General features: G+C 37.9%; 1 protein-coding gene across 12 annotated transcripts in view; it reads right to left on the reverse strand.

Annotated features, from left to right (window-relative positions):
- Window positions 1–1,910: 1,910 nt before the first annotated feature.
- LOC108019041 (histone-lysine N-methyltransferase 2D) overlaps window positions 1,911–21,814 on the reverse strand; it is a 57,373-nt gene continuing 37,469 nt past the window's right edge. For 10 of the 12 annotated variants that reach the window (XM_065868336.2, XM_065868331.2, XM_065868334.2 and 7 more), the window contains 7 exons: window positions 20,504–21,050; window positions 17,715–17,836; window positions 17,551–17,625; window positions 16,665–16,819; window positions 11,669–11,760; window positions 10,497–10,689; window positions 1,911–8,277 (listed from right to left, as the gene is read on the reverse strand). In XM_065868336.2, coding sequence (XP_065724408.2) covers window positions 7,337–8,277; window positions 10,497–10,689; window positions 11,669–11,760; window positions 16,665–16,819; window positions 17,551–17,625; window positions 17,715–17,836; window positions 20,504–21,050 — 2,125 coding nt within the window. In that variant the 3' untranslated portion in view covers window positions 1,911–7,336. Of the gene's footprint in view, window positions 8,278–10,496; window positions 10,690–11,668; window positions 11,761–16,394; window positions 16,575–16,664; window positions 16,820–17,550; window positions 17,626–17,714; window positions 17,837–20,503; window positions 21,051–21,814 lie in introns of those variants that run through there. The other 2 variants (XM_065868337.2, XM_065868338.2) reach the window with 2 other exon arrangements.

The raw sequence follows: 21,814 nt of genomic DNA on the forward strand, positions 1-21,814 counted from the left end.
AGGTGGCGCTTTAAAATCTCGCTCTGTTGCGTTTAGTTTTAGTTTGACTGAGTAACGGCTATCTGATAGTCGAGGCAGTTGTTTTATTAATGAATTCACAAACAACTCTTGAGTTCTCCTTATAAATATGAATAACTAAACAGGAGTGAGTTATTTTTGTTGGAGAAAATAGGTATTCAGACTTTTGTCTACAATACTCTTATTTTATCTTTATCTTTTGACCAATTATCACATTTTTTATAAGAAGTTACTTCATGTTTTTCTGCGATGTCAAAAATGAAATTTATCTGGGTTGGAACACCAACGGATTAAAAATGAAACAACGAGCCTAATGAGGTATGACTTTCCCTATTCTGACTATAATTTGCATTATGCTAGCAAAAACACAGACTTTTTAGGATGGGAAAAATGGGATTCAGATTTTAGTCATTAGTCTTATTTTGATCGGATTTCCGGTAGTAGTTTGGCCAAATAAAAGCCTACAGCAAAAAGACTGACTGCTTTGAGCAGCTAGCTACCTAAGCGAAAATTCCCCCTAATTTTAAGTAAATTTAAATTTTGGAGACATTTTCTCATTTTTCATAAGGTTACATTACATCGTTACATCTTTTTTTTGTGAAAAATGGCAAAAAAAAATTTCAGGCTTGAATGTCAAAGGATTGGAATTGAAACAACGAGCTCGACGAGGTATGACTATCCACATTCTGACCATTATTTGAATTATGCCAGCAAAAGCACTGAATAAGTAGGGAGAAACTGAGGACTTAGGCATTTCATTGAACTATAAATAAATCGGATTTCGTTCGCCTTTTTCCGTTTTTTGCACTCTGACCTCTTAGTCGCCTATTTTGTGACCAACATTTCTGAATTGATTGAGGTTAGCAGCCCTTGCTTTTTCACTTCTCACTTCAGTCGCAAATTTCCAGTACGGGCCCTTCACCTTGATTAGATTTAATTTGCATCCAAGTTCCAGCTGCATTGTTAAATTAGCCGCAGGGCGGCTGAAGTTGACATGACTAGAACTTTAATTCACCACAAATTACAAGGGTGTTAGTTAATATTTTAACCAGTGGTATGTATGCTGATGACACAGGGCTTACGTTTCATTCACAAAATGGGTAAGCAAATGGTTAAGATGTCACACGGCAAAGTGGCAATAAATGTAACTCCAATTAACAGACAGCATGTTCTTAAAAAAAAAATATGTATGATCTGAATAAATCTTTAAGATTGTATTCTTTCTGGGGAAATAGGCCTTCCCCAGGAAGAATACAATCTTTCCCACTTTTAAGTCAAACTCTCAAGAACTTTTAATATTTTAAATATAAATTTCTAATCCTATTAAAACTTTAAAATGTACTAACAATTCTCAAGAACTTACAATATTTTAATTATTTTAATGGCCTGTGTCTATCCATGGCACTTATCTGTGGCCTAACTAAAAGTGAAGTTACTAATTTTCGTTTACAAGCATGACTCTGAGTTTTCTACTCCCCTTACCTACTATACCATACCATGTCTATAAAAGTAGGTTGCCATCGAAGCAGCATAATTAATATTCCCAGCCAGCTATCCTTTAGTTTTTTCTTTCCCCTCGCTTTTTCTGGGGTCTCGACTTCGCTGGCATTTTGATTAGTCATTTATGGGGCCTTTAGCCCTTTGTAGGACTTTTATCGCGGGAATCCCGACTGAGCCGCAAGGAACAACATTTTCGGAGGTCGTGGAGCTGCGTTGATTAAGTGCCGGCTCATTTGTGGAATTCCAGGATGGTGTAACTTTTAATTGGAAACTATGCGTTGCAGTTATGTGGTACCCATCACGCGTCTTTTCGAATCCCTCGGAATGGAGTCCTTGTGCCAACCTGCGAAATTCCCCCATTTCCTTCCCCCCCCCCATTGAAAGACTTGTGGTTAATGCAGATATAAGCTGTAATTGAATTGTACACATAGAGTAAAATATTTGTTTATCGTTAAGTGTGTCCATTCAATTTGATTGAATGAAGGTTTCACAAAAAAAATTATGAAATACAGATGCATATGCATGCGTACTAAATCGTGGCTTTCTACATGTATAGTAAGTTTTTCCACGCGGAACCAACATTGCCTTTGCTTACCTAAATCAATTGCTTTGCTCGGAAACTTTGAAATCACTCGGAATTTATTTGGGAGAAGAGCAAAATATCGTTCAATGTGGGTTTTGTATACTTATGTATGTATAAATATGGATATCAATTACAAATAGAGATTTCTTGCAAACACACATATATCATAAATGTTTAACGTACATCAAAAATGGTTGGTTAATTAATGTGTATATTCGTGTAAAATAGAATAAACTACAGTATCTTTTGATTTGTAAAGAATTTTGTAAGTCAAAAAAGTGGCATTTTATGGGAATATTTTCGATGTTATTGACTTGATTTTTGATTTCAATCGAACGGAGTGAAAGTGGGAAGGGGATCGAGAGCAAACTATAAAGGATGGATAGGTAAGGATACTTCAGTTCCTTTTCTAAAACTAAACCTCCGTTCGCGTAACACACGTTAATGAAATATCATCACAAGTTGTCCATTAGTCAAATGGATTCCCATAAAAATGCATCTAAACTTTTTTTTCCGAAATTCGTATAAAGATTGGTTTAACTTAACTTACGCACTCAAATAGCGAGGAATAAAACTTGTGTGTAAATATTTTGTATACATATATGTATAATAGGGACATACAATCATATAAGATATATTTGTATTCAATTAGTATAATTTTATCCAGCCCTATCCAACCGATGGGTTATACAATTTGTAAATGTATTCTGAAATGATCGTGTAAGTAGTGTATGCGAAATGGGTCAGGAAATGGAAATTCAGGATCTCGGTTGTGTTTTCTTTTATCGATTTAGGATGTGTTCATAGTTCGTTTCGAGTGCAGTTGGAGGAGCAGTAAAATCAGTCTCGATTTTGAAGTAGTAGGTAGTGGGTTAAGTTCCGAAGTGATTCCTGTCCGAGAGAATGTCCAGTCTGAGTGTCCTTAGGTCTTCAGGTTCCTTCCCTCGACCCAGCTTTATGTCCAGTTTTCGCTGCCCTTCTACATTTGAATACCACTTCAAATCTCAATCTAGGTAATTGTGTTTCTAAAGCCTACGTGCTACTGGACTCTCAGCTGGGTTTTACGCATTATTTTGGTTATAGTTACGACTGTGTTTAAAATGAAAGCACTAGGTATAAGCATGTAAACAAAATTTAAAATGAATATTGATTAAATTAACTAGATCTATAAGTAATGTAGGTGAATTTTTAGATTATTCAAGTGCACATTGAATAATTTTTAAATAAATTGCATACACATAAGTTTACATAACTCAATTATGGCCCGTTCTCTTACAAACCGAACGTATTTCACAAAAAATATTTTTTCACATTTTTGATTTGCCTGAAACTTTTTTTAACCAAAGCATCTAATCAGGGACGGTAAATAATGATTATTGGTCTGATTTTTGAATCAAAATATCACCCACTTAGGATCGACACACGCGGAAAAGGAAAATAGCACAGTGATTCTATTTGGATTGCCTATTCATTTTCATAATGGTTTTAAAAATGTGATTTTTATTTTTTTCCTCAGGAATAATAATTATTTTTGACTTTTATTATAAAAGTCAAAAATAATGATTACTTTTGAGTAATATTATAAAAATTGCATATTTTAAAATCATTATGAAAATGGATAGGCAATCCAAAGAGAATCACTGTGCTATTTTCCTTTTCCGCGTGTGTCGATCCTAAGTGGGTGATATTTTGATTCAAAAATCAGACCAATAATCATTATTTACCGTCCCTGATTAGATGATTTAGTTAAAAAAAAGTTTCAGGCAAATCAAAAGAGTAAAAAAATATTTTTTCAAAGTTTTTAATTTAACTACAAAAGAAGTGTCCTGGAAAACAAAATGAGAGAATTTTAGAGATTTAAATGCAAAAGAAACGAAGTCAATCAAATTGACAGTTGGAGATATAAATGTTCAAACAGAGGGTATTTTTTAAAATTTTTCGTTTTTTAACAAACTAAAAAAATGCTACTAAAAAGAACATATAAAGCAAATCGAAAATGTCACCCAAAAAAGGTGTTCGGATTTTATAAGAATGTCAAACGATTTCCTAAGAAGGTTTACTTTTCGAATTTACTGATATAATACTGTTATTTTAAACACAGCCTATAAATGGAGTCGAAAAAGGTTGAAATTTGGAATAGTCGTCGAGGGGGTTTTGTTCATTGTTCGCTGAATGTTGTGTTATATCTGATCGTTTCACTTCCATTCAAATCTCCACTGTAGGTAATTCACAATTCGTTGTTCCGTTTTACTTGTATTTTGTCATGTCCATTTCGAGCTTTCCCCCTTTGTGGAAGCTTCGATCAAGTTTGGCCCAGTACCTTTGTGATGGTTCAATGGTACATGCATATATGTATGCCAAATACGACCTCTTCCCATTCACCCAGCAGTTTTTCCCCTAAATACATCTAACGCCTTTTCGTTTTGAGCAATACATTTTTTTCATTCTTTGCCTGCATTTTCCATATTTTTCAATTGTTTGACGTGAGTTTGTGCGGGGGGAGTTCTGTGTGTGTTGTGTGGGTGAGTGTGTTCGTTTTTCAATTTGTTTAAGTTTTTTTTTATTTGTTGATTTTGTGTGCCAAAGACTTTTTTGTGCTGTCGCTTGTGCATACAGCCCAAAGTAATGTGGAAACTCTAGACATATTCTTTGTTCTCTTTTGTGTTCGGTTATTTTAACCTGCCTTCCCCGGTTCCCATAAAAACCTTACTCGGTTTTAACTACCTCGATTAAATTCGGTTACCAACAAAAATAAACAACTAAAATGTACTTATGCTGTATTGAAGCGAACATAAATATGCGTAATAATAATGGAAAAAAACCCTCTTAAAACTTATTTATTAAACTAAAAATTGATAAAAAATAATAATTACACTATTCACTTCAAAATAATTAAATAATCATGGTGGCATTTTGTCTGTGAATTCATATAGATACAATATATCCTTAAGAAAAACCCGCTATGTGCTCAATCCTGGCCTTTTTCTTGATAATCCCTCTGCTAGAGTATCTTTTTTATCTGTTGCCAGTGTAATTTGTATTAGTTTATGATATGTTGGTGGCTTCTGGGAAATTTCCTCGAGCCGAGCACCGCTCTGCATTCATATTTTCAGGGCCTGTTCCATTTCGAAACAGTATTGCAGGCTTTGGTTAAGCTCATTAAGGGTTTTGCTCGGCTGCCTTGAGTCCCATCGACCGGTGAAATTGAAAAGGGGTCGGGGAAACTTAGAGGGCTTGGATGTTTTTTTTCCTTAAACTATTTCAACAGTGATTTTACTTGATAAATATAGTTGCGTTTTTTCTCCGATATCGCGTTACATTGATAAGTTGTTTAATATTGATTAATATGTGTGTAATATGCAACCAACCGCAGGCCAGTCCCTGATCGGGCGCCATTTTTTGGCAATCCAATTTTTTTAGTTTTCTGGATTCCCTCACAAATGTTTTAGTTTTAACCACTGTCAAATGCTCTAAATTTTTTCTTTTTATAAATATTTTTAGGGAAAACATTAAAGTTTTCAGTGCTTGCGGATTTTTATTCTCAGGATATTAGTTTTATATTATTTGGGAATCCAGACATTTACCTTCTCGGGCTGACCTGACACTCTCTTTTTTTGTCATCCCCTCTCGGCTTTTACCCTGTTTTAGTGTTCGTGCTGGTGTATTTTCGATATTCTTTTTCACAGGACATTCAGAAGTGTAAATTACTTACTTGTCTATATTTTTTTAAATTTTGCGCAAAAAAAATTCTTCGTTTCGACAATTACGTTTTCAATATATCGTCGTAGTTCAGCAATAGCCAATCGATCAGCGGGTTTCACAAATAGCTCTCACATTACGTGTATAGTAAGTAAACATTTTGGAATTATATTTGGACCTGCATTGGTAATGGAAGGTCAAGTAAAGAACCAACTGTAAGACTATCACCAAGAAATGTAAATATAAGAAAAAATGTTTAAAGTATTCCTGTATAGTAAAAGGTTCTCTTTTTATGTTTGAGCAATAGAGCTGGACTGTTGGCACAATGAAATCGAATTCCATCAAAAAGCGTGCCCACCATAAAATAGGTTTCAAAGTTTGCAATGGTGTGGACAATTTTGCACTGCTCTTTTTGTTTGATTTGGTTTTTATTTTATTTTTTTTGTATATTTTCCTTGTCTTTGTCGGTTATTCGTGACGTTTCCATTTTTGCACGTTTATTCTTTTGCTAGCTTTTCATGTTGAGCCATCGCATATGTGGTATGCTGTAAAGTCCATTCCTTTCATGTGTGAAACTCACCGGAAACCGCGCGTTTAATTACAACAAGAAACCTCAAAAAAAACACACCGAAATAACAAAATGAATAAAATATTTTTCTTATGTATCCCTCTTATATTGCCCTTGCCGTTGTTTACTGTTTCTCAGAGTATGTGCCACTTCAACAAAACCGCAGATTGGTTTCTTTTTTTCATTAAATTTTTTTTTTTTGCTGATAAAATTCGGTTTTCACTTGGATAAAACGTTTGCCCCTCTTCTTTTTTAGATTTTCAATTTTGTAAAATTTGCTGATCAATATTTTATATCAAGAAAATTATTGTCCGCATTTGCTGCGTCTTTTGTTTCGTTTTTTTTTTTTTGTATAAGTTGGCTCCACAGAAATTTCTAGAGGTTCGAAACCACCTTTATATGCTACCAAAAGTATGCTATAAATTTGTAAAATTATTTATTATAATTTATCCGGCAGTCGCAAGTATGACCACCGGAAGACAAAGTTTTATTTTTTACAGCATACTTTTGGACACCTTTTGGAGTGGTTTTAAATTTCCAGAGATTTCTTCGGCCTTAGTTTTTGTTTTTCAATTAAATTCGGTCTGCTTTTCCGTGACCAATTGCAGTTACCTTCTAAACAATGACTAAAATGGGGGTCTAACTCTGCAATTGTTCGCGGACCTTCTCAAAACGGATGATGTGATGTCCCTGTATTTCTTTAATTTTGTGGAATTTGGAACTGGAAAACCTCCTCATAAGCTGAACTGCTGCATTGCACTCCCTGCACTTCCGTGTTCGACTCCACCTCGTTTTTACACTGCTTGCTCTCTGAAAATCTCTCTAAATCTCTGAATCTCTGAATCTCTGGGTCTCTGAATCTCTGAATCTCCTAATCCTATTTCTTCCCGGTGCTACTCCCTCTATATTCCTTCTATGTACATTCAGTCTATACTTCCTATACTTCCTATACTATCTCCTAGAACTGCTTAGATCACGAAGAGATCACTGCAGCTGGAGGAGTTGCGCCGCTTGAGGCTGATGGACTTCTTGAAGCGCAACACCGACGAGATGAATACCTTGGTGCGGGCGGTCAGTTTCTTGACCACCTTGCGGTTGCAGGTATTCCGTCGTCCCCCGTCGACTCCTGCCAATCCTCCTGCTCCTGCTCCTGCTGCTGCTCCTCCTGCTCCTCCTTCGCCATCCTCGGCACCCTCCACATCTAGCTCCTCATCCTCCTCATCATCACTGTCGGCCAGACCGATCCTCCTGCCCCCAAACCGATCCTCCGCCGCCAATCGTCCCTCCAGCTGCAAATCATCCATCGCCCGGAGCTGGTAGCGTCGCTGCATCTCGGCGGCGGCATCCGCTGCCGCAGATGTGGAAGCGCCGCCGTCGAACGAGCGACGCTTGCGAAACGGACGCCGATGACGAATAGTGGCCGCGAGCATGTTGAACCTGCTCAGCTGGGTCTGGGACGTCTTGCCCAGATCCACCACTTGCTCCTCCTCGTCCACCTCGCTCTCGCCCATTTTCAGTATGCTCTCCAGGTTCAGGGGCTTGCGGTTGGGGTTCTCGATTCGCGACCGGCCCATTTTCGAGGAGCTAGGCACCCTGTGCGGCTCGTCGTCGTCGACGTCGCCGTTCTGCGATCGCTCCGGCAATCCGCCATTGAAGATCTCCTCGTCGCCCTGGCATATGCTCATCTGGCGGACCATACGGCGGCTCTGCAGGTGCATACCACGGTGCTTCTGGATAGTGCTCTGCAGGTTCAGGCGCTGCAGCTCCTGCTCCGTTAGCAATCGCAACCGTTGAGGATTGAGTTTCACCTGCGCCACTATCCCGACGAGCAACTCGTCCACATTGTGATCCAAGCCAGATGAAGTTTCGATAAATTTGCAAGCTATATCCTTCGCCACCTTGCGGCCCACTGAAATAAATGGGGGTAAGAAAATGGTTGGTTTATAACTCCATGAGGCCATCATGAAAAAAATAATTTAACTCTGCTGACCAAGTGAATTAATTAAAGATTTCTATAAATTTGGTTCAATCATACAATCGTAAAAATACCTCTTTCCATAAATTTTTTAAATTATAAATTAATAATAGAAAAAATCTAACATGTTATATTTTCTATAAATTTTGATTTTAATTGTAATCATATAACCCCAACCTTTTAGCCCTTGACGCCCACTTTGCAACCAATTATTTGTACAAAAATATAATCGACATAAATAATTGCTAGTTCGATTTTATACTCGGGATGCGAACATTAGAGAGTTTAAAAAATTAAATCTTATTTATATTTATTTATTTATATATAAATGAACTTCACAAAAATTTCCAAAAAAAATACTCATACTCATAGTCAAATCTTGGCGTACAGATAAAAGACCGACTGTTTTGAGCAGCTTGCTACAATTGCTATCGATCCCTATCTTTTTTAGGAACATTTTTTTTTTTGACCCATTTGCTCATTTTTTATAAGGGGGTACATGGGTTTTTTTTGGGACTCAGGTTTTGGTCAAAAATTCTCATTTTTTCGCGGTTTTTCAGTCGTAGTTTAGTCAAATCAAGGCGTCCAGCTAAATGACCGACTGTTTTGAGCAGCATGCTACAAATGCTATCGATTCCAATCACTTTAAGGAACATTTATTTTTTGACCCATTTTCGCATTTTTTATAAGGGTTATTTTTGAGATTCAGATTTTGGTCAAAAATACTCATTTTTTAATGGTTTTTCGGTCGTAGTTTAGTCAAATCAAGGCGTACAGATAAAAGACCGACTGTTTTGAGCAGCATGCTACAAATGCTATCGATTCCAATCACTTTAAAGAACATTTATTTTTTGACCCATTTTCGCATTTTTTGTAAGGGTTATTTTTGAGATTCAGATTTTGGTCAAAAATACTCATTTTTTAGTGCTTTTTCGGTCGTAGTTTAGTCAAATCAAGGCGTACAGATAAAAGTCCGACTGTTTTGAGCAGCTTGCTACAAATGCTATCGATCCCTATCTTTTTTAGGAACATTTATTTTTTGACCCATTTTCGCATTTTTTGTAAGGGGGTACATGGGTTATTTTTGAGATTCAGATTTTGGTCAAAAATACTCATTTTTTAATGGTTTTTCGGTCGTAGTTTAGTCAAATCAAGGCGTACAGATAAAAGTCCGACTGTTTTGAGCAGCTTGCTACAAATGCTATCGATCCCTATCTTTTTTAGGAACATTTATTTTTTGACCCATTTTCGCATTTTTTGTAAGGGTTATTTTTGAGATTCAGATTTTGGTCAAAAATACTCATTTTTTAGTGCTTTTTCGGTCGTAGTTTAGTCAAATCAAGGCGTACAGATAAAAGACCGACTGTTTTGAGCAGCATGCTACAAATGCTATCGATTCCAATCACTTTAAAGAACATTTATTTTTTGACCCATTTTCGCATTTTTTGTAAGGGGGTTATTTTTGAGATTCAGATTTCGGTCAAAAATACTAATTTTTTAGTGGTTTTTCGGTAGTAATTTTGCCAAATCAAGGCGTACAGCTAAATGACCGACTGTTTTGAGCAGCATGCTACAAATGCTATCGATTCCAATCACTTTAAAGAACATTTATTTTTTGACCCATTTTCGCATTTTTTGTAAGGGGGTACATGGGTTATTTTTGAGATTCAGATTTTGGTCAAAAATACTAATTTTTGAGTGGTTTTTCGGTCGTAGTTTTGCCAAATCAAGGCGTACAGCTAAATGACCGACTGTTTTGAGCAGCATGCTACAAATGCTATCGATTCCAATCACTTTAAAGAACATTTATTTTTTGACCCATTTTCGCATTTTTTGTAAGGGGGTACATGGGTTTTTTTGGGATTCAGATTTTGGCCAAAAATGCCAGTAAGAATTAAAAAAAAATCTCTGTTCCCTTCCCAACTTTGTCAACTTTCTGATTTTGATTAATAACAGTCAGAAAAGAAAGAAATTGTTGGCTGGAAAGATGACAAACAAATTTAGGAAATAAAACGAAGTTAAGGTCACCTTCATGAAATTAATATAGGCAACAACTTGGAACGTTATGTATTATATGCCTCAATGCGCACCATATAAGAGGGCGAAAGTAGGATCCTAAAAATTTCCAAAAAAAATGTGCATAGAATACTTACTCTGACGGGTAACCACGCGGTGCCTCTGCAAATCCGTTTTGTTGGCCACCAAAATAGCCCCACGGGACAAGAGCATCTCGTTCTCCTTGAGGTACTGCAAAACCCGCTCGGCTGCTGCGAAAGTGTTCCGATCTATAACAGAATAGACCACTACGAAGAGGTCTATGTTGTATGTGGCACAGAAGGCCTCCGTCTAAAGGGGCGAGAGAAAATTTGTTGGGGAAACACACAAAAAAAAAGCCAAAACAGATATTAACCATATGGTGCGGAAAAGTGGGATGCGAAAACGAAAATCGTTGTAATGAAATTTCAAAGCGGGAAGTTGGGGAGTAGGAAAGTGGGGAAGTGGGTGGCGAGGGGTGGGGAAATTGCCACCACCCACTCGAGGATGAGCCGTGCCCCCAGTTCATGTGAGACGCTTTTCACAGCTGAGACAGTTGACCTTGGCCAGACTAAGGCCGTAAAGCTCCTCCAGACTACATTGAACCCAGAAAAACTTTAAGCCTATAACAATTCAAAACTTTACCTTAATTGATTTTATGTTATTTTCTTTTTATAATATTTGGAATATTTGCAACATTTTCTAATAATAACCTTTTTAAAGATTTTAGTTGTTAGTAAAGAAGTTGTATGTTGAAATACAATAATACCATTTAAAATCAAAATTCATAGATGTCGTCGAGAGAAAAATTGCTTCCCATTCAATAAGAACTATGTTTTATTAAAACTTTAGAACCCAGAACCATTATGAACCTAGAATAATTGATTTTTAAAATTTTGCAATATAAAGATTTTAGTTTTAAGTCAACAAGTTGTATGTTCAAACAAATTCACACCATTTAAAATAAAAATTTAAAGAAGTCGTCGATAGCAAATTTGCTTCCCCTTCAATTAGAACTCTGTTTTATCAAAACTTTAAGATACATTTAAAATTCCTATCCCATCACTTTGTTTCTCCTTTAAAGTGACGGCAAAAGCACAAAAGTGTTAATGACATTTGGCAAATGTGTCAGAGGCAGATGGCTCTTAACCCACAGCTTGCCCCACTCAGCCAGACTGGGGTAATCGGAAAGTTCCCCATCCAGATGAGGAGGGTCTCAACTGAAAACGAGGGCATTTTTTGGGCGACGATTTTCTGGGAGGTGCTACCACTAGTTTCCGTGCTTACTCACCGACATCTCGCATGCGGGATGATCAATAATTTCCAAATCCGTTTCAATGTTATCGACTAGCACCGATACCGTCTTCTGTCCATAATCATCATCTATAAAAATAACCAAATCAAAAAAAAATAGGTAGCCATTCGCCAGGCATTCGGAATCTCTTGACTCGGAATCTAGAAATCTAGTACTAGTAAGAATTCTAAAAAATTATTCGAGTATATATATACAAACTACCCAAGCAGGGGTGCATGATTCAAGCGTGTTTTCCAAGTAGTGCATTTATAATTACAAAAAAAAGAGGAAGCTCTAGATTTCAAGAAAGCCACCCTAAGTCTTGAGAACTTTCGAGGAAATCAAAATAACAAGTTCTTAAATGCAGTTCCAAGGGTCGGAAATCGATTAAATTGCCACAGAGGCGGCGACAACCTTTGGGGGGCGTGTCGCCCATAAAACCGTAATCAAAGTGATTTTATTTGCCCAGCAAGTTAATGTCGCAATTGACGCCCCCCCTTTTCTCTGTCTACATTGACTCGTTTTTTAACCGAGCCATAAAACGTGGAAAGGGGGGCAGACAGTGGTCTTGGAGTGGGAGACAATGGAGTGCTGGGAGCCGGGTCTACGGACTGGGGTTCCGAACTCGGGACTCCGAACTCGTAAAGCCCTCTTCTACAGCGGTGCTCACGGAAAATGCTATGTCACCACAACACTGCCTAAAAAGAACTGGGAATCAATATCTGAAACTAAAATAAAAATATTTACAAATAACTCTAGCCCACATTTAAAAGGCTTTAACTTAATCAAAATTATTTGGGTAAATTTAAGTAACAATAAAAAATAATTTTTTAATATATATTCGTTTCTCAATTTTTATACCCTTGCAGAGGGTATAATGATTTCAGTTAGAAGTTTGCAACGCAGTGAAAAAGATGTTTCCGACCTCATAAAGTATATATGTTCTTGATTAGCATCACTAAACTAAGCCACGTCCGTCCGTCCGTAAATGTGAAAAAATTATGACTTCAGTGTTTTTATATATTTTTTATTATACTATTATTATTTTTAAAAAATCGGACGACTTTATAATAAAGCTGCCACGGGAAGGATATAATAAATTATGTCAAAATATTACAAGGACCGTTATATTTCATTTTCGGTAAACATACACGGTAGTAAATTAAAATGAAACATTATCTTAATATTTCTGTAATTAGTTTTTATTTTTCCTAAAGTCGGAAAGCTCTGTACAAGGGTATAGAAACATCGGCTTGCCGAAGTTAGCTTCCTTTCTGGTAAAATATTTTGTTAGGGTAGATTATTTTATATTTTGTAGCTAATATGTATACATGACAACGCAGCAATAAAATGGTAAATGTTATTGTAATATTAATAATATTATATATATTTTAGTTAGGCTTAAGAAAAAATGGGGAAGCATTCGGTTAAGCATAAAATATATTGAATGGAAAGCTTTGTTAAAGTGCATTAACTAGATAAAAGGTTGGTTATATTTTATTCTGAACTTTATGGCTGAGAAATGGCGAGTGCTTTTATTTTGAGGACTGAATTTTAATTTATCTCATTTCTCCCAACTAAGTTTTGACTGCACGATTTCTGTCAGTGCATGAGCACCGCCTTATACACGCTTTGTCAGCAGTTTGACTCGAGCCAACAGAATGGTAGGAGTGGCAGGAATAAAAAAGGACGAAAGGACCTGGAAAGGAGTCGCAGAGGCAGACATGACTGCAGTTTGCGTCCGACTCTGTTTGCATTCAGCTGTGGCAAATATTTAGACGCCAGTCGACCCGCATCCACAACGTCCCATTCCCATTCCCATGCCCATCCATCCAAAGGCGGAATGACAAAATAACAAAAAGAAAACCTCGTACTCCGGCGCTTAATTTGCATGTTGCAAGTAATTTTCCATGCGTGGGCGGTGCCGCACAAATTGAAAAGAAAAAAAAAACGCAAGCGTGCTGTATTGCCGTATTTTGTATGTGGCACAAGCCTAGAGTTCTCATCCTCCCTCAAATGGGACTTTGAGTCCTTTAGCAGCTTAGCCGATTAGTCATGCAATTGACAAGCGGTGAAAGCCAACCGCGTCGAGTCATTTAAATGCAATTATACAAATGCTTGTGCAAACAAACCAAAGCAAGTCGGGGAAACTGTGGAAACCCCCTCAGTTTTGGTGGGATTAAAACAAGACGCATAGCGCGTGTTCCTTTGGTTTCTGTTCGGAGTATATTATTAGCTTCCTAATAATAGGGAATAAGTAAGGATTATTAAAGCTCAATAGTTGAAATGTAGCAACACCTGTCCATCATTTGCGTTTTTGATTGCGTGCAACAGGTACAGTCATGTTTGTTCCCCTTAGCGTGTTAAATGGCAAAAGCATTGAACAATTAGTTAGTTAAAAGTGGAATTAAAATAATGTTGCTTGTATGAATTGTACAAGAAAGATACATTTTTCCTAATTAAAAAGTTAAATTGTTTTCTCTATATGTATTGTTATTATATTGAGGTTGCTATAAAAGTACAGTTGCGCTCAAAGATAGCTGCAGTTATGCCGAGCAGTATTTTTTCTTAATATATTTCTAGATCTATTAGTCTAATCAAAGCTTCAAAAACAAAAGTCAGCTTAAGTTCAACTAAAAATACGACTGTTTTTGGACTGATTTCTAAAAACAGAACCACTTAGATTTACTCCAAACGGACATGGCATGTAATAAATCTGCTTTGGTGGGCGTGACCAAAGCAGTTCCGCTGCCTCTAGGTTTTTGTGGTCATGCAACGCTAAAGGCCATTAGCTAAAGATGGCCAAGACGACGCCCACACGCAAGTCCGCTCAGAAATTTGCGTGTACCGCAGGAAAGCATTGGTGCAAAAATATAAATCACACACGCATGCTTCAAGCAGTGCAAGCAGTGGTCATCCTGCACCGAGGAAACTATGAAACAGTTGCAGGACATACCATCTATGGCCTTTGCCAGAAATAGTTAACAAACAACAGCGCACAAACCCACAAACACAAATGTCATAAAGTTTGCCCTTGCTTTGGGGCTAATTAAAACTCGGACTTTTATTATCTCAACCACACAGAGCAGCAAATTCCTGCGTGAAGGACAAAGGCATTTTTCAGGCCCTTGGGCCTGATCCTGCTTCAAAGAAATACACATAGTCTGCACGCCATTCCCATTACATAGTAAGAAAACCTACTACGATATGATGATCTATTTGAAGACTTTTTGCATCATTTCAACGTGTGCTTTTTGTTTTTACCAGCCCTTTAATCATGAAAAATTGATTATGAAATAAAGTGAGTTACAGCCTATTGTTTATACTGTATTGTAAGGAATTAAGTTTCAGTCTTTGTTCAATTTTTGTTTAAATAAAAAAATCACGTATTTTTTCTGGTAAATGCATTATCGAAATACATGGCACAATTAAAACCTAATTATTTAATTATGATGTGACATCAACTATCGAAGGGAATAAATCACACTAAAAGTGGTCATGCAGCCTATGCACACTCTTTCCAACTGTTGAAGTGGCAACACACGTGTTGCACAAGTTGCAGCTGCAATTATTTGCTACAAATTAAATATTGGGTTTCGGCAACTTTAGCCAACATCAGATTACTTCCACCAAGACTCAAGCTGTTGTGATAGAATATCCCACACATAATTAACTCAGTGCCAGGTGAGTGTGGTCCATTAAAGTTCGCTGCTCAAAAGGTAATTCGATATTGCTGCAATTCAATTAATTCGACTTGGTCGAGAACTTTACGCAAGACGCTGGAAGGTGTGCATCTTTTGGTCTCCATACATAATTAAGTCTATTTTCGACAATCGACCTTGGCTGGAAAAGAAGGTGTCCGGTCCAAGAGAAGTTTATCCATTGAAAAACATGCCCTGTATGCCGCTTGAACCAGTGTTACCAAACAAATATTAACAGGCAAATATGTAAGTAATTCCTTTATACTCATAGTTTCAAAGTGCTGGCCTTTCATCAGGAATAGATTCACTACAGTTTATCTGCGCCTAATGTGATTTTCTGACCGAGAAACGGAAAATCCACTATGAAAATCCATTTAAAAGCTCCAAAGCGGTTATCAAAGTGGGTTCGGTGGCCACCAGCATGCCCATATTCCCTAGCTTCGCCCACACTCTAGATCCCGGATCCGGTGATATGGTCGCGAAAGTTAATGAAATTAGCGCTGGCGCTTTTCATATTTTATGACTTTGTGCCATAATTAAAATGCAAATGTGTTTGATTTAAAGCCGCATCGTGTGGAGCAGGGGAAGATTTCTGAAAAGCGGACGGGCGACTTCATTTTCAATTACTTAGCGTAACATGTGCCTAAGCCAAAATAAATTTAGAGATTTCCCCAAACTAAAAGAGGGCTTTTAGTGTATATTGAGTCTTTCAAGGGGTTTACTTTAAATTTCGAGCCCTATACAATATTAAAAATTCAATACCTTTCCTAAAATATCAGTTTAGATAATTTTTTGGGGCTTAAGATGTCTTTAAATGCTTTTTGAAATGAAATATCATATATTAATATGTTAATAAAACTATCAAAAATTTATAATATTGATTAAAACATGATTAAATATTTATATTCGTTAAAACCCGAAAACTACTAAAACTTTGATTAGTCTGTATATATTCTAATAAAAAGCTATAAAAATTTTATGCAATACTTTATGTGCAGTTTATATATATTTGAATATTTTAAGTATTTACAAAACCAAACGAATTTTCTACATTTGCTAAGGGGGACTTAAGAATTCAAAACAAAAGTTCCAATATTCTGTTATGCGGACTGTACATTAGTGCAGACTAAAAATCCAACCGAAAGTCATATCTTGTGATATAGAAATTGAACTTTCGACTGGCGGCGACTTCGGTGGCAGGCCTGATAAATATATAGTTTTACATTTGCCAAATTAAAAATTGCCAATTAGAAAATGGGTATGATATGTAATGAAAGCTGATGATGACTTACCGAGACTCAGGTCATACGCGCATATGTAATCAGAAGTGGTGAATTGGTAAGTCAGGGTGGTTTTGCCCACCCCAGAGCCGCCGAGCATGGCAATTTTGTAGGCCGGAACATTCGGATCCCCATCGATGACTTCGCCCGATGCTCCCGATGCGTTGCTACGAAGATACAGCCAATAACAATCATAAGCAAAGAGACCGAGGCACAGTGGGGCAATTTCACACATTAAGCTCAAAAAAGGGATTACCTTAAAGCTAGGAAAAATCTTTAAAAAAAATGGCTGTTTCCTTACATATTCTAAAAAGCTTTTAAAACGCGTTAATATATTTATTTTGGTGATATGGTGATAAACATATTCTACAAAGACTTTAAAACTGGTTATTATATTTTATATGGTGATAAGTTAATAGAAATATTAAGATTGAGTAATAAATATTATTCAAATATATTTTAAACAAGAATTACTAGGAATAGAGATACGATGAAAGCAACTAAATATTTTTTATTACTAGTGCTACAAGCAACCTACATCCAATTGTTTTCACTTTAAGTGAAATTCGAACTTTAGAGTTTGAAACCAATTGCTAAAATGTTTCACTGTGCAAGGACGACGGCGTTTCCTTTGACAATGAGCTGGAAAACGCCTTGCCATTGTTACGACTCATCTTCATCTTTGGGTACCCACACTCCAAATGCCGTTGTTAATGGCAGCGGAAATTGTTTGGCGTGGAAATTGTATGAAATTAGTCAGACTATATAGACGTGAAAATGCCGTACGCTACGCATTGTTGTCGCCATGTGAACTGTCATTTCATAAACAATTTATTGCCAGCCAGCCACTTTTGTTCGCCGAACATTAAACCAATGAACGTCGAAGCACTGAACTCACCTATTGTGTCGATCCACACCGCTGTTTGAAGTGCCAGTGGAAGTCACGGAATTGATCGAACGTGACCTGCGACTTCTGTTTCCGAAAAAGGTGAAAACAAAAAAAGAAAGGGCACACAATGGCAGAGGCTGGGCATTGAAAATGTCAGGGCTTTGGGAACTTACCTTAGGGAGTCGCCCAAGTTGCAGATGCCATGGGAAGTGATGCTGAAGCTGCGCAGACGGTAGTAGGTCATGTCCAGATCACCGGCATGGATGGCCGAGCGTCGCATCTCCGCCAGGCGGGGCTGCAGGGCAAAAATACAAGTTCCGAAAAATTAATAAGTAAAAATATATGTTCAATGCCAAGCCACAGAGCGTATAAATATTAAAAAGATATTTTAATTAATGAGAAAAACCGCTTAAGCAGTGTTTCCCCAAGGCGTATGCGTAATGTCATATAATTAAAAAATAACGCATACGCACCGTTGACTTTTTAATAAAAGCGTCTGGCCATTTTTAAAGTCAATAAATCCGGTCATCGTTTCATATATTACCAGTTTAAATGGCTTACAGAACAAATAAAAAGTTCTTGGGAAACGAACAAATAAATGTCCTGGCACAAAAAAACCCAATCAGGCCGACGGCCAGTGCTTGATTTCATTCAACCAGTCCAATAAGGTGTGACTAAAGCCTTTGCGGATGAGCTTTAAGACACCTCCCGCCGGGTTGGGCCCAAACCAAGAGCCAAGCACCAAGTACAAAGTATTTTCCCTGCTCCTGTTCCTGCCAATTGCAGGGCGATGGCCCCCGATGGGCTTACAGCACACACACACACACACACACACCCACATATTTCACATATTTGCGGTTGCCCTTTTGGGGCATGGTGGCACAAAAGTTTCTGCACTTTTTCGGCTGCCTTGGGGGCTTCTAGACCCCCCCAGTCCCTCTTACATTTTTTTTTTTGTTTGCTGAAGATGAGGTGAAGTGTGAATGGATCTGGGACTGCAGTCGACAAGTTTGCTCCTTTTCGGTGTCGAGTGCACCGCACACTTGACACTATTCCGCATTTAATGCCCGAACCCCGACTTCAGACATGGCCAAATCCAAATCCTATCGCAAACCCAATCCCTTTGGCCGGGAGCCATCCGCATCTACGTGCCTGCCATTGATTCTTTTTGAAGGTTCTCGCTCAGTTTAATTGCAACTAGCGCATACTTGCAGTGGAATCAATTCCGAGACGGCAGACGGAAGACGTAAGACGGGGGTATCTATAAAAAGTTTTGTGCCGGATGGCATGATGAAAACTTGGGGTCAATGCCCCACAACTGCTCCAGTTTCTTCTTGCCATTCTGAGTCCCCAGCGACTGTGGCAGGTGCAGGAATTCCACGTGCCACGTCCACGTCCACGTAGTTCGCGCAGCACGCGTTGCACAATTTTCACTCGAGCAATTTCACAAACTAATTACATTAGCTGCAGCGACTAGACAACTGCAAGTCAGCCGAAGAAGCGTGGGGATTATGGCCCCCATGGTCCCAATCGCAGCCATAAATCCACATTAATGACACACAGCCGTAAGCCGTAAATGGATGACACGACCTTAAAATACTTATTGAATATTGCTTAAAGTCGGTGCAAGAAACAGCTTTCCCCATAAACCATATTTTCTTAAACTTAAAAACGCGAATTCTTTAGGTTCACGTTGTGCAATATTATATTCTTTTTATTGAGCTCTCCAAATCGAAATATGAGAACTATTTAGTTTAATTGAAGTGGTTGCAAAAATTAGCTCAAAACCCAAATTTTTTAGTACCTTAAAAAGCGAATTCTTTAGATTCATGTTGCGCTATATTAACTCATTTTTAACTGAGGCCTCATAGGAATAAACAAATTTATTGTAATAAGAAGTAAGAAAAAATGTTTGGAACAAATTGTAGCATACTTAAAGCAGAAGGTAAGAATTGGGAGTTTTAAATTGAAACTTTTAATAGAACTGTATTTTTGAATAACTTCCTTCTTGAGTACAAAATACCTCTTCATATTCTGAGAATGCCTTAATAAAGAATAAATGTAGGATAGTCAAGTGGGAGTGCTCATGCCTTGCCCGTTGATTATGGCGATTTTTCAAATGTGCCAAAAACGATACAGGAAAACACCAGGCACAAGTGGGTCTGGTCGCTGGGGGATGGGTCGGGAAGTCGGGACATGATAAGCTTGGCAGCCAGCCCCACTCCTGCCACTCCTCCCGGGAAAAAGGAGGCTCAGGCAGCCAATGACCCGGGAGCAGAGGGCCAAAAGTAGAACCATGTATCAAATGCTTACTCATGCTGAATGCTGCAAACTTGGCCCAGGCCCACAGTCACATCCCCCAGCAATACACCCCCTTAGATACATGTGTAATCTTTGGTTTCTTCGCCTTGTATACACATCTAGCTTTTCTTCTTGATTTTTTTCCTTTTCTTGGGGCTAGTGCCACTATTAAGAATATTTCACTGCTGAGTGGAGTGCTAATGGCTGTCTTCAAATGGCTTTTGTTCCCCGGGCCGAGTTTCAATTACTTGTTGTCCCAAGTCGGTGCGATAATCCCCAGGAGCCTGCTCCTTGAACTGACTTAACTGGTTCCCGCATCGCATGACCATGCAGTTGCCAAATTTGGGAAAGAATAAATAGTTTCAATGACAGCACCGTTTTGTGAAAGGTTGGGGTAAATGTGACTCGAATATTTAATATCTTTAGACAGTTATTTTTCGCTCGATTAGGTTTAAATACATCTTACTTATAAATCATTTGTCTAGGTTATATTTCAATTGAAAAGAAAGCAAGCTGCTTATTTTTTCTTGTTTTATAAAGCGGGCATGGCTTGGCACCCGTGGGCGTTAAGATAATATTTAGCGATTTAAGGCCCACGGGCTTTATGACACTTGTGAAAGTTTTATAACGCCGGCATGAAAGTAATAATTTATCCACTCACCCTGCGACTTTCTGCCGGCATGCTGGAGGTCCTCAAGCGCTGTCGCTCTGTCATTGGTTTTCCGGATTGGGAGGCCAGGACCACGGAGGCGGCCAGTTCGGCGATGGCGGTGCCCGATGTACTGGCACCCGAGGATTCGCCCACGCCCCGTTCCCGCAACATGGGCAAGTGGGTGGGCAACTGCAGCTGCTCCTGCTGCATCTGAAGGAGTTGCTGCTGCTTCTGCTTCTCCTTGCTCTGGACCATCGAAACGGGCGAGGGGGAGTCCGTGGAGTCGCCATTGCCATCCGGTCCACTAGTCACCTCGGCGACAGCAGCTAAGGTGGTGCTTGATCCACCGAGAAACCCCAAGCCCACGGTCAAATTGATATTGTTAGCCGATCCGCCAGGTAGACCACCTATTCCCATGGCATCGGCTCCAACCATTCCCGGTTTCTTCTCACCGGTACCTTGCGGATTCAGAGAACCCACGGTGCCATATTGTGGTGACACCGCTCCGGACATGGCCTGCTGGAAGGTCAGGACTCCGGCCATTGACATGCGATCCCTAAACACGAGTGATAAAATAAACAAATATTAATTATGTTAGTATTTGAGGGAACACTGATTAAAAAAACGAAGTAAATGCAAAGATTTCATACTCAATTAAAATTTTTTTCGTTGTTTTTCATCGATTGCCTTTTTTAACCACTTTAATACAGAAAGCATTTATACAAAGTACATTTAAAGATTTCATTCTTTCATTTCATTTATGAAATCCCTTTTTCTATGATGTAAAACATGTAAAGTAAATGTGACTCAATTCGTAAGTTGATTTAAATATTTTAAAATTAATTCATGGAATCCAATATGATTTGTATTATATATTATTTTTCGTAATATTTATTGCGAAATTCTGAATTCAATATGCAGAAATATATTTTTACTATCATTTTTATATCAGTGCACTTTTATTTCCCTACATTCAACTAACTATGTTCTTAAGATTTTTTTACTTTTTTTAGGATTGAATATTATTTTTGCGATATTAATTAAACAATGGTTAAATTGAAATTCAACTCATAATTGGGATTCCAAACGGAGCATTATGAAAACGGATGTAAAAGTGTAATTAACCCTACAAAGCCGGAAAAAGTCTATTAGTGTTTAGAGGGTTTGTTTGGATAAGTGTTTTACATAATTATCTTTATGATTTTTCGCATTTATTTACACTCCAATCCCTTGCACTTTGGTTATCCTTTAAGCTTGTTGTTAATTTGGAGCAAAAAAGGACCTGCCTTAGGATTTTTTTTAAACTCCTGTCCTCCCAGA

Source organism: Drosophila suzukii, chromosome X (genome assembly GCF_043229965.1).
Source record: "Drosophila suzukii chromosome X, CBGP_Dsuzu_IsoJpt1.0, whole genome shotgun sequence".
NCBI classification, from domain to species: Eukaryota; Metazoa; Arthropoda; class Insecta; order Diptera; family Drosophilidae; genus Drosophila; species Drosophila suzukii.